The sequence below is a fragment of the Ananas comosus genome, linkage group 17, assembly GCF_001540865.1.
Source record: "Ananas comosus cultivar F153 linkage group 17, ASM154086v1, whole genome shotgun sequence".
Classification (NCBI taxonomy): Eukaryota; Viridiplantae; Streptophyta; class Magnoliopsida; order Poales; family Bromeliaceae; genus Ananas; species Ananas comosus.
This window is the reverse complement of record NC_033637.1, coordinates 797,898-813,003: the sequence shown is the minus strand read 5'-3', so window position 1 is coordinate 813,003 and position 15,106 is coordinate 797,898. Positions and strand designations below refer to the sequence as shown.

The 15,106-nt window shown below is 36.6% G+C and overlaps 1 protein-coding gene across 5 annotated transcripts; it reads left to right on the top strand.

Annotated features, from left to right (window-relative positions):
* On the top strand, positions 9,587 to 14,928 carry LOC109722816 (BEL1-like homeodomain protein 1). 5 transcript variants are annotated; one of them, XM_020250963.1, is made up of 5 exons: positions 9,587 to 10,221; positions 11,371 to 12,283; positions 12,737 to 13,101; positions 13,480 to 13,540; positions 13,638 to 14,928. In XM_020250963.1, exons 2-5 carry the CDS (start codon positions 11,579 to 11,581, stop codon positions 14,502 to 14,504), a joined length of 1,998 nt encoding a protein of 665 aa, XP_020106552.1. In that variant the 5' UTR covers positions 9,587 to 10,221; positions 11,371 to 11,578; the 3' UTR covers positions 14,505 to 14,928. The 5 variants fall into 5 exon arrangements, with proteins under 5 accessions (XP_020106552.1, XP_020106554.1, XP_020106551.1 ...); XM_020250965.1 differs by lacking the exon at positions 9,587 to 10,221 and adding an exon at positions 10,252 to 10,406; XM_020250962.1 differs by lacking the exon at positions 9,587 to 10,221 and adding an exon at positions 10,478 to 10,864.

Here is a 15,106-nt window from a genome sequence, read left to right as displayed (position 1 = left end):
TGTATAAAAATTAAATTTTTTTCTCTTTGTACTACACGAGTGATCAATGTTAATGTAGTTTTAACCAACTCTACTAAGCATAATATCTGAGGTCTTAAATTTAATATTTAATTATTTTATATTTGTAGTTAAATTTATTATAAAAAATAAAATTAAAATGAATAGCTTGCTATTTCTTTCTCTCTCTCTCTCTCTCTCTCCAAAAAAAAAAAAAAAAAAAAAAAAAAAAAAAAAAAACCTGTAGTTTCAGACTTTCAGGTCCATCACAGTCATAAGATCGATAACGTTTGCAAAGCGGTTCTTGTCCTTATTGTAATTAATTAATGATCGTACGTTTTGTCGTTTGTGTGGGGGGACATGTAGTTTAAAGTGAGTACTATCACCAATCAAAAATTACCATCCAAATAAATAAAATAAAAATATATTTGAATAATATCCGAAAGGAAGAAATATTGTATTATTGGATCTTGAATTTTTTTAGAAAAAGAAACTTTAATTTGCTTCGTGATCTTTAATTTGAAGTGGAGGAGAAGTATCATGAACTAATTGATCTTAATTTACAATAAATTTCCTGAGGTGTAATTATGCAGTTAAGGCTTTCTAACTAATTTAGACCTTCGAAGCCACGAGGACGACAAATTAATATTCACCAACACTATGCTAATTAACAATGTTTTGTTTCCTAATAGACTAAGAAACGATTAATTCAGTAATTTATTTTTTTTCTTTCTAATAAAAATTTTCAGATCATTATTTGTTTATAGACCGTAAACATGACTAGAATCCAATTGAGGTGGTCATCATAAAGCGTCTACTTACGTCCCCCCCTATTCGTTGAGGGCCCTACTAATTAAGTTCGCTTTCGTTTAATTAAAGTAAATGCATGCACATGCATTTATAGACTAGTTAGAAGATTTTCTTTAACACTAGCTTTTAAATATCTTTAGTTTTCAAGTGCAATTTTAGTTAAAAAATCACATTCAGCGTTAGATGTGTAATTCATTAGGGATCTTCTTCCATTCATTTTGGTGTCTGTTGCAGAAAGAGAGCGATCGATAAACAGAGAAATTAATAGACTTAAAATATTTGATCCGACTAAAATTGGTCGTAGTTCTAACTCTTTTTTTTTTTTTTCTCTTTTTGACGCTTTGCTAGCTCTAATAGACTTTAGTGTACAAATTTGCAGTGAAAATTTTCTCGCAGGAATTGAATTAAGATTGTTCCCCTTCTTGATCTGCCTAGCCCTTTGATCAATTGCATTTGGAACACTCAACCTAGCTCCTTCTTATCCCATGTCCTGCCACGGAGGATTCTATCCTAATGATAAATTAGAGATACCATTAAAATGATAAGATATTCTGCATGTTATCGATTAACATGTGATCGATATATAGATTTTAGAATAAAATAAATATGTTTATTTGTAATAATACTATCTTTAAATGATGGCACGTAATGATGGACAAAATCAAACAGTGAAGTTTTGTTTCTAGTTGACTAATTGTAAACATCATAAGATCATAAAGGATAGAGCAATACTAATTTTTGATGCGCTTTCTTGTGCTATATATATCCATTTGTTTAAAAAAATATAATAAAAAGTCGCACGAAAAAATCCTTCCCCTTAGGAAAAGGACATCACGTGCGCTCTATGGCCCCTCACGTGATGGAGTCCCTCTCCACTTCTAAACAGCAAAGGTCACAATATGGAACCTTATTAAAGTTTAAGGTTCATCTCATCATTGCTCTCACAAAATTGATAGGAATCACCTGTAACTCCGTGGGATAAATTATTTGTACTTAAAAACACACATTACCAACAAGAGTCATCTCATCACCATCAGCAGGAATAAACATACTCCATATTCCCCTGCCCCCATTCTATTCCAAGTAGTTATTCCTCTCGTATCAAGGATTTGGGATTTTTTTTTTTTCCCCTTAAGTCAGTGCCTCTTTATTAGGATGCCAACTAGCCGAACACGAACTGCCTCATTAAAGTATTGAGTCGAAAAATTCAGCTTGTGTTAAACGAGCCGAACACGAGCTGGCCAATAAACAATAAATTAAGGCCCCGTTTGGTTGGGGGTATAAGCGGGGATAACGAAAATTATCCCTGCTATTCTGCCAAACGGGATGAAATTTGGTCGAGATATTTTATCCCGGTCAAACCTTGCTATTCCCGATTATCCCGGAATAGCAAGAGATTTGCTATTCCACCATTTTGGTAGAATAGTGCTATTCCAATACTTAATTTCAAACTTAATTAAAATTATAAATTGAATTAAAACTAAAGTATATAAATATACTATGTTATAAATTATAATACATTATTTTTATTATAAAATTATTAATTGTACTATATTTATACATATTATTTATATTTAAATATTATAATAAAATTTATACTAAATTATATTTAAATATTATAATAATTTTTTTTGTTAAATTTAAGTTTAAGTAGAATTTTAAAAAAAAATTATAAATTTATTATAATAAATTATTTTTATTAATTGTTCCATCCTTATTCTTATTTTAAAATTTTAAAAATTAAAATTTAAATTTAAAATTTAAAATTTATAATTTATAATCTCAAATTAAAGTTTATAATTTTAAATTTCAAATTTTAAATTTGACATTTTAAATTTTTGAAATTTAAAATTTGATATTTATATTTTCAAATTTAATTTGATCTAAATTTAAAGTTTGAAATTTAAAATTTAAAATTTGAATTTAAAATTGAGATTTTAAAATTTCAAATTTTAAACTTTCAAAGTTAAAATTCTAAATTTAAAAATATAAATTTAAAAATTTAAATTCAAATATAAAGAGGATAAATCATTACTTTTTATTTATAAAACTCACTATCCTTCTTATTCCATCTTATCTAACCAAACACTATTGTTTTATTTCCAAGAATAACCAAATTTTCATCCAAACACAAAATTGATCTAATCCCCGCTTATATCTCAATTTATATCTATCCCTGGAATAGCCACTTTTACATATCCCCGAACCAAATGATACCTAAATGAATTAGATTGGATATATAAATTTATAAAATCTTACTCATTAAATTTGATCTAAATAGTTGAAATTTTATATATAATAAATCTTTTTATAATTGAGCTGGACTTTATATTTTTTTACTAAAAATCAAAATAAAAAAATATATATATATATATATATATATATATATATATATATATATATATATATATATATATATTAAATAAATTATATAAATATAAAATATATATTCAATCTGTTATCGAGCCGAACACAAATGAGCTGATCCCAGCTCGTGTTCGGCTCATTTATTAAACAAGATGAAAAATTCAGCTTGTGTTCGGCTTATTTACTAAACAAGCGATTCGATTTCGAGCTGAACGCAAACCAACTCGCGAATAGCGAATTAGATTGCCACCCCTACTCTTTATCTGAATTTTAGACCCCTCCCGAAATGATTAAGATTTGTAACAAACTAATTGTGTTCAGTGTCTCTTTACTTGGTAAAAGCTCAAACTAATTTGTACATTTCACTTAAAAGAAGATTTGTAACTACTAAATCGTGTAATGTGTTCAATTAAACGAAAAAAGAAAAAAGAAAATGCACGTCACACTAATGTTAGTTTTCATACTGTGCAAAGTCCTTGCAAAGCCATAGAGTTGCTGCCATTTTTAATATGGGTAAAAATGTACCAAACTTATTTAAACTATCAAATATTTTGTATAAACTATCCAATTTTTTATAATTTTAATTTTTGATATCCAATCTTTCAATTTATTTAATTTGAATCAATAATACTTTAATTTTAAAATTTTAATGCACTATTTACCTTTACAAGTTTAGTCCATATACTTTACGCAATTTTTATAACTAAATTAATTAAAATAAAAAGTTAATTTAAATTTTGAAGTGAAAATATTATTGAGTGATTGAAATCTAAAGGTTGAATTATAAAATTAAATTTTTAGAAGATAAAATAATAGATTCAAAATAGTTTATAGTTCAATTACATTTTATATATTTTTATTTTAATATATTACATATTACATTATTTTCTCCATCATTATAAAATAGTTAAAAATTATATAGAGCTAGGCTGCTATACGTACTATCGGTAGCACAGAGGTCTCTGTGCTACCAAGCTGTTTTAATGATGCGGCTTTTAATCAACGATCGGTTCCATTAAATTGGATCTATACTATTGAAAGTATTTGAAAACTATATTTCATAATTTTTTGACATTATTTGGCTAGCGATCAAAATGTTAAGAACCTATAAGATAGCGAAAGTGCAACTATTGTTTTTAGTCTCTATGACTAGAATGAGATTTATCATTTTTTTTAAAATATTTTTTAAACAATCTAAAACTAATGAAGTGTGACAATTTAAGTGTTTGTGTAGTGTAGTTGATAATTTTAACAGTTAAAATTCNTTTAAATTAAAAATTTTATCATTATCTTTTATAAAATTTTTATTTTTAACCATTTATTTTTAGATTATTTGTTTGATAAGTAAATAATGTCGAAAAATTATAAAATTTAATTTTCAAATACTTTCAATAATAATATAAATAATACATTTATATTACCGATAATATAGCATTCGGACTCTGAATTATATATAAATAATTGATACATTCTTTTGGTTGTATGCTATATATTTTATCTATTTTATAGATATATTATTTTATCGGTCACATCAATATGGTTAATAAAGAAATCTTATTTGTTACATTTGTCAGATATATAATTTATTTATTTTGAAATTATATGAATAGTATCGTCTCCAAAGAAAAGAAACGAAATAAATTTTTTGAGTAATTAATTAACTTTTAACGGGCAGAACGGGCAGAGGGGGGGTTGGGAGGAGGCGGGGCCTGTGGGGCCCGCCGCTTCCGTGCCGACAGCGACGGGGGCTCCAAGTTGCCTTCACCCGCTGCGCTCTCCTCTGATTGGCCGACGCTTTGACCTTTGCGCATCCACGTGGGCCCCACACGTGCGGATGGTGACGCCCCCGGGCCCACCCCGACACGACCACCCCCCGGTGGGCCCCGCTCCCACCGAATCCTCCCCGGCCCCACCTCCTCCCCGCCCCCGTCGCCTTTTCCGCTCTCGCTGAGGCGGGCGCGGGAGCGCTCTCCCCATCCCCTACAAACGCCGACGCACCAAACACCGATGCGACCGGGCACTCCAAGACCCCAATACACACGATCTTACACGCGTCGGACGACTAATGGCCTGCGTTTCCGGTGTACCGTGTGGGAGGACGACGTAAGGGGCCACAGAGAACGACACGTTGCGGGAGGGTGGACCACGGTGTCTGAGCAAAAAGTCCGAGGGGGCCCCTGCAAATGGCCCAAGTTCTCCGTAGTGAAAAAGGGCCGGGAGGGACCCACGAAGCTCCGGAATCAATCAGTGGGATCTGGTGGGCTACGTGTCGGCTCCTCAACCGCTCACTGTTTTTATGGACACACTTCGTTTCTTGTACTTCGCGCCCATACGTAACGTTCGGGCTCGATCGTCTATGATCGATTTCTTTCCTAAGCCACAATAACGATTGCATCAACACCGTTCACGCCACTTTAAGATTCGAATATGTAATATGTACGACTTGTTCTCTCAGTTCAATACATGTTAATCAATTTATTCGTAGATATCGCTCTGTTTTACTTATCATCGTCTCTACGAATTGTATCGACCGTTCAATGATGCAATTGAATACGTACGCATGTAATTTCCATGTTGTGCATAGAATCGGGCATGGGCAATACAAGTACTTAATACACAGAGAGAGACTTTTAAAGATAGGTACCATGCAACTACTGAACCAAATTTATTATCCTAGTACACCGACCGAAAATTGTCATACTACGGAGCTGTACGTATTCCTGCAGTAACAAAGAAACTATATATGTAATTAATTGCTCTGTACAATACGAAGTTACAGGTAGAAATTCATGGCAAACTCACCTTAGAAGAATTAATTAAGTACCTAACCTTGTTTTCTCCCATGCACGTACGCACATTTTAAGTGCAGTACGTACTTGTGTAAAAAAAATAATAATAATAATAAAAAAGAATGAGTGCACCAAAATAGAGGCCTAATTAATTAGATGATTAAAAGTCGTTGTTAAGTGGATGCTTAATTGTGTTGGGATTCATAAGCGACTTTTCCACAATGGAAGGTATCCGAAAGTAAGATTAGAGTCGAGAATTAATGGAGCCATCAACGAGGGCATCTATATTCAAGGCTACAACTTTTCAACTGTAAAAGGTAGGCCCTTTACAGTGAAGAGCTATTGAGTCATTGTTACACGCTTGTCATATTTTGATTAATTGTATTCCCTTCGTAAGTTCGGACGGTTCTTCAGCTTCACTTTTTTCTAGGATTTTTAGTTCGATGTTGACATTAATGGATCGCATATTTAATTTGTTCTCGGGAAGTATAGTTGAAACATGAGCGTGTTTATTTGATTTTCTAAAAGTAAAATCACCTAACTATCCTTTTCTATTTGCTCTGTCGGTAACAAAAATTACTTGGTTTCGTTGCCTGTCTTAAATTTCATTAGATTTCTAAATCAAATCTTCTATTTCTAATTCTAATGATTTAATAACATTTCAGTGGGGAAAAAAGAGAAGATTAATGTGCGATCCATTTAAATTACGCAACATGTATATCTTGTCTAGGGTTGTGGAATTTAATTGAGCATGCAGTTGATATTTCTTGAAAATATCTGCTACAAACTTACGTGTCACTAATATGTCGGTTGTTTGTACGTATCACTATCTATGCATCAGAAATTCACTTATGATTAGTTTCACATAAAATAATAGTTGAGATTCAAAGGAATTGATATAGATTATTGTGTTCAAATCAATATAAGCTTAATCGTTTGGGCTAATTGTGGTTTTTGATTGGATCTAAATTCTCCAAACATTATCGTGTCGATTGAGAAGCTTGGAGATAGTAGTGGCCATAATTATCAAAAAAGAGAAGATAAAAGATAAAGTACATACATGGTGGGTTGGGGAAGGGAGAGGGGCGAGGAGAAAAAACAAAAGAAAAGGAAAAAGAAAAAGAGAAAAAAGGTATCAATGTGGGGAATTCACCATATTGAAAGTGGGAAGCACAATTAGGATCACATATGTGGTTGCAACTCATCAGGAAGAAATAAATATCCAGAGATGACGATTGCGTCTATGCAAGGACTTCTTTAAAGAATCCGGATCATTTGTAGAAGTATTAGTTACTTTCATTGTATACTTTGGAGCTACTCATGCAATAGGTACTAATTCCACTGTATACATGGGACTTTACTTTTTTCCTTTTTTTGTTTTTTTTGTTTTTTTTTTTGTTTCCTTGTTCTAATTAATAATTACTAATAATCCTCTTTGTCTTCTATTGGCTCAGCCCGTCGATGACGTGGTACACAAGGAATATCTAACCTTCACATATGATTGACCCACATTTCTCTTGCTAAGGTGGAGAGGGCCCTCATTTGATTCCTTTCCCCCGCTAAATCCCAAAAACTTTGTTTCTAACCCTTCTTATGGGAAGAACAACAGTAGCTTCTCCCTTTCAGCTGAACAAGTCGACCGTCGACGTAAATTTCGAACTGTTTACTCCAAAACAATAACTTACAACAGCATGCAGTAATATATATCCTTGAAGAGAGGGGATATAAATCCATCATCAAATGAACCATAACAAAATAATAAGTAATTAATCTACACAAGTTCAATACAAGTTTTGTCATGATATATCTAATAGTTTTCTTTACAGTTCTCAAGTTCTGGTTAAAATAACAAGAACTAATATATCTTTTTGATAATTGTAGTTAAATGATATCATTTAGAAGATCTGATGAGAGTACTATATATCATGTGAACTAATCAACAAATTCCTATTCTAAATGTTCATAACCAATAATTCTGCGTAGGCCAGATGGGACTGCCTTATCCTCATAATAAATGCATCAATCAATTGACTTCCTTATCTAAAAATATTCTCTTCCAGAAAAACTTCACAGCTCAGAAAAAAGGCATGTTGAGAAATATTATGAAAGAAAATTACATTGCTGTTTTTCTTTTTCTTTTTCTTTTCTTTTTTTTTTTTGTTAACTTCATTTCTCACGAATTAATAATGGCGCCTGAATATTTGTAGTGTTCATTTTATTTGACTAACAGTTATAGTTGATTATGGAACTTAACTTGAGTCACTTTAACACTGAGTTTTTATTTTCTTTGTCATTGCAAAGATCATCGATAATATCGTACTGCTAAATTAGTAGTTATATGTAAATTATTCTCCTCAGAAAACATAATGTATTATCTGAAATAATTTGAGACACTAGTTAAGTTTTCTCAAAAGCAATATTATTGACGAGAGTATAGTGGTACCAGTTACCCTTCAAAGTAGATAAATCCAAGGTAGTATTATTAACCTACTAGCTAAAAACCAACTGAATGCATCATAGTCCTGAAGGAAAGTAAGATCTTCTAAGGCCAAAAAGCTCTCAATTATTGCTAGTTATTGTACTCCCTTTTTCTTCTAGCTGTGCCCAATTAAGAATCTACAACTGTTGGAGCCGCACAAGAGAAACAATAACACAAGAGAACAATGGAAAACATGCCACATCCTGACATATATAGTTATACAGATCCAAATTTCACTAGCCACCCCAATTAATTTTCTGTTACACTTCCTCATTGAAGGAATGATCCTTAATTTATGTCACATGATTATTCTACTACAACATTTTTTCTTTGGTTTTTTTTAAATTTTTTTTTTAATTTACTTGTTCATTTTGGGCAAGATGTGATGATTTTGAGATGAGGAAATAAGATCACATGCTGCTTCTGTTTCCCTCACTTCCCCTATATTTTATAGATTACATATATGGTTTCAACTTCAAGAATCAGGCATATATATATATATATTCAAGCTTTGGCTTGCTTTCTTAGGTCCCTTTCCTGAAAAAGAAGTGCAAACCATAACTAGGCATAGTGGGATGGCATAGAATGAATGATAGGACACAGAATAGCATATGTGCAATGACGAGATATTTAATTTTAACTAGCTAGTAAAAAAAATATTCGCTCGGATGCTGTGAAACAAGTGATTTTTCTAACGGGTTTCATGCGTGGAAATTTAATTTGCGCGCACGATTGCGTGTGTTTAAAGAAGTTTCAATCACTCAACAAATGATCTTCACCGGATGCAGTCAATCTATTCTCTTTTGAGCAGTGAATGGATGCTCCTTAATTACCTTGAGCACTATTAATTCCGCCACTTAAACACATAAGCAAGCTCCATTAATTGGGATGACTCACCAAGTATCAATTCTAATTCCTGGTTGTTTAATACTTTAACCTTTAATTTTGTTGCTTTGTCCTTATAGTATTCTCTCTCTCTCTCTCTCTCTCTCTCTCTCTCTCTCTCTCTCTCTCTCTCTCTATAATAGTAGGTGTAATGGTGGTGGTTGGTTGGGTTCTTTAGCTTTCAATTGCTTTATCTTCCAAACCCAGCATCCAACCACAAAAAATATTAAGATAAGGTAGCTACAAGGGGGGGAGGGGGAAAGAAAAAATAAAAAAAAAAGAAAGAAGGCTACATAATAAACAAAATAAGAAAGGACAAAGAAGATATCACAACACGCAAAGGAAAATAGATGTTTATTTTTCTGGACACAGAAGCTGATGAAAAGGGCTCTCAATAGGAGGAGAAGGAGAAGCAGAAGAAGAAGTATAATTAAGAAAGGAAACTCCGGCCTTTCTCTCTCTTTTATTTTAATTATTTTCCACCTTTAATCTTTTCCACACGCATACACACATATTAAATCAGACTCTTTGGAGGTGGACACTTCCTCGTTCCTCAGCTGTTTGTTCCCTCTGACACTTGTGTCAGTTCTTAAACAGTTTCTATTTCTCTCTCTCTATATATCTCTTTCTCTCTCACACACACACACCTCCTAAATATATGCATGTGCTTTTGTGTGGAATAATATATCTATATCTCTATCTATCTATGTGACCATGTCTCTCTTTCCATCTCTCACACACAACACAAACACATGAGATGGGCCTCTTCCCCCCCCACCCCCCACCCCTTCTCTCTCACTCTCTCTCTCTTCATCAAAGGCTTCTGCATCTAATGATAAGGAAAAGAGGGGTCAAATCATCTGGACCAATTGCCTTCTTTTGATCCACTCGCAGGTACCACACTATGCACCCTCCCCCCTCATGCTATCTAAGCTACACCCCTCGTACCCACAACACCAAAATAGTAGTCATTTTTTTATAAAGGGCAAAAAAAAAAAAAAGAGAGGGAGAAAAGAAGAAGAAAAAAACTAAAAAGAAGGAAAAAGAGAGAGGTGTTGTGTGGATAATGGAAGTGAAAGGTGGGTATCTCTCCTTTTGCTTCCTTTTTATTTCCTCCTAGTCTTTATTAAATGGGTCTCCTCATTTTCTTTTTTCCTTTTCATTTGGAGTGAAAAGAAAGAAACAAAGAAAGAAAGAGAGAGAGAGAGAGAGAGAGAGAGAGGGGGTTGCAGAATAAGACTCTGACATGAGTCTAAGATATCTTCCATAATTGCAATTCCCTTTGCTGTATTCTTACTTTATTTATTATTATTATTTTTGTAAGTGAGACCAATATATCTCTTAAGTCTCCTCTTCCTCTACTTGTTCTTTGAGAAAGATTTTTCTGATGGGCTTTGGTCACTGTAAGAGAGCCTGCTATACAAGTGTGAGGAGAAAAAGAGAGAGAGAAAGAGAGAGCGAGTGAGAGAGAGAGAGAATTCCTCATAAACCAATTCTTATATCACTCCCCACGTGCTTTTGGTTTCCATTCTCTCAGGTATTGCCAGTGATATGTATTACTTAATTATATCACTTGATGAAGATGTTTCCCTATCTTTTTTATTTTCCTCTCTCCTACGTACATCTCCTACTTAATCCTCTCCCCATCTCTCTCTCCCCTCCCCCCCCCCCCCCAAAACCTATAGAACTCATCCATGGCCTCTCCTTGTGAAGGATTATCCGCCGCCCAAATTCTAGTAGCAGATCAAGCTTCTGTAAAAACCCCCCATCCCTTCAGCTTCTCTCACAAGCTCTTCCATCGAAGTTTCAGTTTTATTACCACTACGAGCATGAGAGTTGTTATTATTATAAGGATTAGCCTATTAAGCTCTCACTTGGTACTTTAATTTTGTTTTCTATTAGTTTGTATTATTATTATTCTATCTCTACGCAAACCAATTTATTCGTCTCTCAATTTTTGTAGTAGTCTTAATTGTGATGCATCTTGGTTTTTTATTACATGCTCCTTATTTTTTTTTTTCTTTTTTTGTCTCTTTTTTGCAGGAATTTCTTGGATCTCTTCAAGGAGAAAAGAGAGATAAACTTCTCCACCTACCAGTATACGTACCTACAGAAACTCTCTCCCTTGCTCTCTAAATAAGAGAAGAGAAGAGAAGAGAAAGAGGATTATGTGAAAACAATTAATCGATCGACTCCAATATTAAAATAAATAAATAATAATAATAATAGTAATAGTTAGGGTAGTAATCTGATGGCGACGTACTTCCACGGCGGCCCCGACATCCAAACCGACAGCCTACAAACCCTCTACCTCATGAACCCGGCCTACGTCGGCTACTCCGACGCCTCCGCTGCCGCAGCTGCTCCTGCCAACATGGTCCTCTTCAACCCCGCCGTGAACCCGATGAACCCCATGAGCTTCGCCTACTCTCCCGCCGCTGCCGGCCAAGAACCGATCCGTTCTCCGCATCCACCGCCTCCGACAATTGGCGCCTCCCCCCACGACGTCTCGGCGGTCCACGGCCTCGTCCCCGGGCGCGTCCAGTATAACCTGTGGACGCAGCCCCCGCCGCCGACGCACCAGCAAGGGCTGTCGCTGAGCCTGTCCTCGCGGGAGATGTCGGTGTCTGCAGCGGAGGCGACGCCGAATTCGGGGGCTCCGAATGCGACGGCAGCGGCAGCGCAGAGCTTCCTGATGGGGTCCAAGTACCTGAAGGCGGCGCAGCAGCTGCTGGACGAGATGGTCAACGTCGGGAAGGGAGGGAGAGCAGCTCATGACGCAGCGGCGGGGAAGGGGAAGAGCGAGGATTCCGACGGAGGAGCGGAGGCGGGGGCGGTCAGCGGCGGCGGCGGGCAGGAGGAGGCGAGCGCGAAGAGAGCGGCGGCCGAGCTCTCGACCGCGGAGAAGCAGGAGCTTCAGATGAAGAAGGCCAAGCTTGTTAACATGCTCGACGAGGTAATTAAGCATGCAGCAGCATCTCTTCAATCCGTTTCAATTTAAATTATAACATAATTCAAAAATTTTCGTTTTATTACTTTTATTAGGATCTGAAAGTTTAGTTCTCTATGCTTCTATTGAATCCACGCTTTATTAGTGTGCCCTTTTCGTGAGCCGGACTCTCATAGAAATTAAGTGTTCTTTTTTTTTTTTTTTTTTGAGGGTGAAAAACTCGGTGGGAATTAACCAAGGCCGATGAATTATGGTAGTCAAAATTGAAGTTCTTCAAAATTTTGGGTTCTATACTTGATTAGTTTCTTCTTGTTTCTAAAGAGGCTTTATCATCATATATAACTCGTTTCATAATAAGGATTGTTAATCTGATCATGTTTACCTCCCAGTTTACATGATAATGATAACCACTTAATCATTCTCATACCCTTCTTTGTCCTCGGCGATCATATATTACAGGTAGAACAGAGGTACAGGCAATACCATCACCAAATGCAAATAGTGATCTCATCATTCGAAGCCGTGGCCGGTCGCGGTTCCGCGAGAACGTACACCGCACTCGCCCTCCAAACCATATCGAAGCAATTCCGGTGCCTCCGAGACGCCATCACCGGCCAAATAAGGGCCACTAGCAAAAGCCTCGGGGAGGAGAACGCCAAGACGGTGGGGTCGAGGCTCCGGTTCGTCGACCACCACCTCCGGCAGCAACGGGCCCTCCAGCAGCTCGGAATGATGCAGCACAACGCATGGCGGCCGCAGAGAGGGCTACCCGAGAGATCCGTCTCGATTCTTCGAGCGTGGCTCTTCGAGCACTTCCTTCACCCGTAAGTGCACGCAATTGTTCACGGACTTGACGCGACTGCACTTCACTATTTTGTGGTTACGATATTCTCGTTGCCTTTTAGGACATCTACTAAAATGCTATCAAAATTGAGCACGCGATAATCACTCAATTCACATCAACTCTATTTAATCAAAATATACGTAATTGTCGTGTGCTCAATTTTACATTTGACAAGAAATTTTAATAGGCAACAGGGCCACACTACAAGGGCCTATCTGTTTCGAAGATTAGAATAAAAGCAAATGAAATGATTGCTATAATGATAGCCATAGATCGGTGTACGTACCCCCAACATATTTAAGTAGTGCTACAGCAGTAGACGTTCTTCTGATCATTCGTGAGTGATTGATTGCTGCAGTTACCCAAAGGATTCGGACAAGCTCATGCTAGCGAAACAAACTGGTCTCACTCGGAGCCAGGTAAGTAAATTATTAAAAAAAATTTTTAAAAAAAAATTAAGGGATTTGCATTAATCTAAAATTGAGAATTAACATAAAAAGATGTCATTGAATGTAGGTTTCAAATTGGTTCATAAATGCGAGGGTGCGGCTCTGGAAGCCGATGGTGGAGGAGATGTATTTGGAAGAAACCAAAGACCACGAACAGATCAACAACAACAACAACAACAACAATAGCAACAACAGCAACAGCAACACTGAGACCGGCGTAGAGAACAACAGCGCCGAGAACGAACCCGACGCCGCACCGACGGCTCGGCAAGAGACGGACGCACCGAAATCTGCGCGGCGGGGGGGAGGCTTCAAGGAGAAGCAGAGCAGCGCCGTGCCGAGCTACTACGACGACGACCTGTCAATGCGGCAACAACCGAAGCTCAAGAAGCTGAGGAGCGATGAGCCTGTTCACGCGGCCATCGCGTCGTCCTCGCACTCGATCGCGGGCGTCGATACGAAGCCCAACGAGATGAACAACCGCGCGCTGCTGATGAAGTTCATCGAGAGCAGCGGGAGGAGCATCGGGGAGGAGCAAAGCTACCACTCGCTGATAGCAGGGGCTACGAGCAACGGAGGAGGAGGAGGAGGAGGAGGAGGAGGGTACGGTGCTTATTCGATGGGCGAGATGGGGAGGTTCGACTCGCAGAATTTCGCGCCGAGGTATTCGAACAATGGAGTGTCACTCACTCTGGGGCTGCCACACTGTGAGAACTTATCTCTATCAGGAGGAGCGCACTCATCGTTCCTGCCCAGTGAGGGGATGCCATTTGGGAGGAGGATTGAGATGAGCGGCAACGAGGCCGGTGAGTTTTGCAGCATCGGCAACAGTAGCCAAGCAGTGAACTCTCCCCAGCCTCCAAATGCTTACGATATCAATATTCAGAGCAGGAAGAGGTTTGCTGCTCAATTAATGCCAGATTTTGTGTCCTAGTTCAAGGTTGTGTGTTCCATTCCATGCATGGTTTTGGTTGTAGCAGTGTTATTTATAAATTAGGGGGCTTGTAAAATAGTGGTAGCTAGCTAGGTATTATTCTCTTTGGTGCTCCACCATTTGGGTGGTTTAATTTTAGGAATGGAACTCAAAGATGATGCAGTGTATAGAAGAAGAAGAAGAAGAAGAAGAAGAAGAAGAAGAGGAAGAAGAAGGACATATAGCTCCACACAATAGGATTTTTATATTTTGACAGGACAAATTTGGGGATGGAGTTTGAGAAGAAAAGGAAATTGAGTCCATAGAACTTGAGAATATTGTATATTTGTAGCTAGAGCACTGTTTGGACATACGTAATAATTCTAAATGTTGCAGGATTTTTATACAATCTTAATAACATGCAGGACTTGTTCGGTAGTGATTACATGATTGCGTTCATTATTAATACTGGATCTGAATGTTGTTGTATTATTTTTTTTTTATTTTTTATGTTTTATATAACTCATTTCATTGTGCATCGACAAAAACTTAATGATACGGATTCGGGCGTGCATATGACAAGGCAAAATTTAGCTGAAAGAGAAAGGGGGCGGTACGGGTGG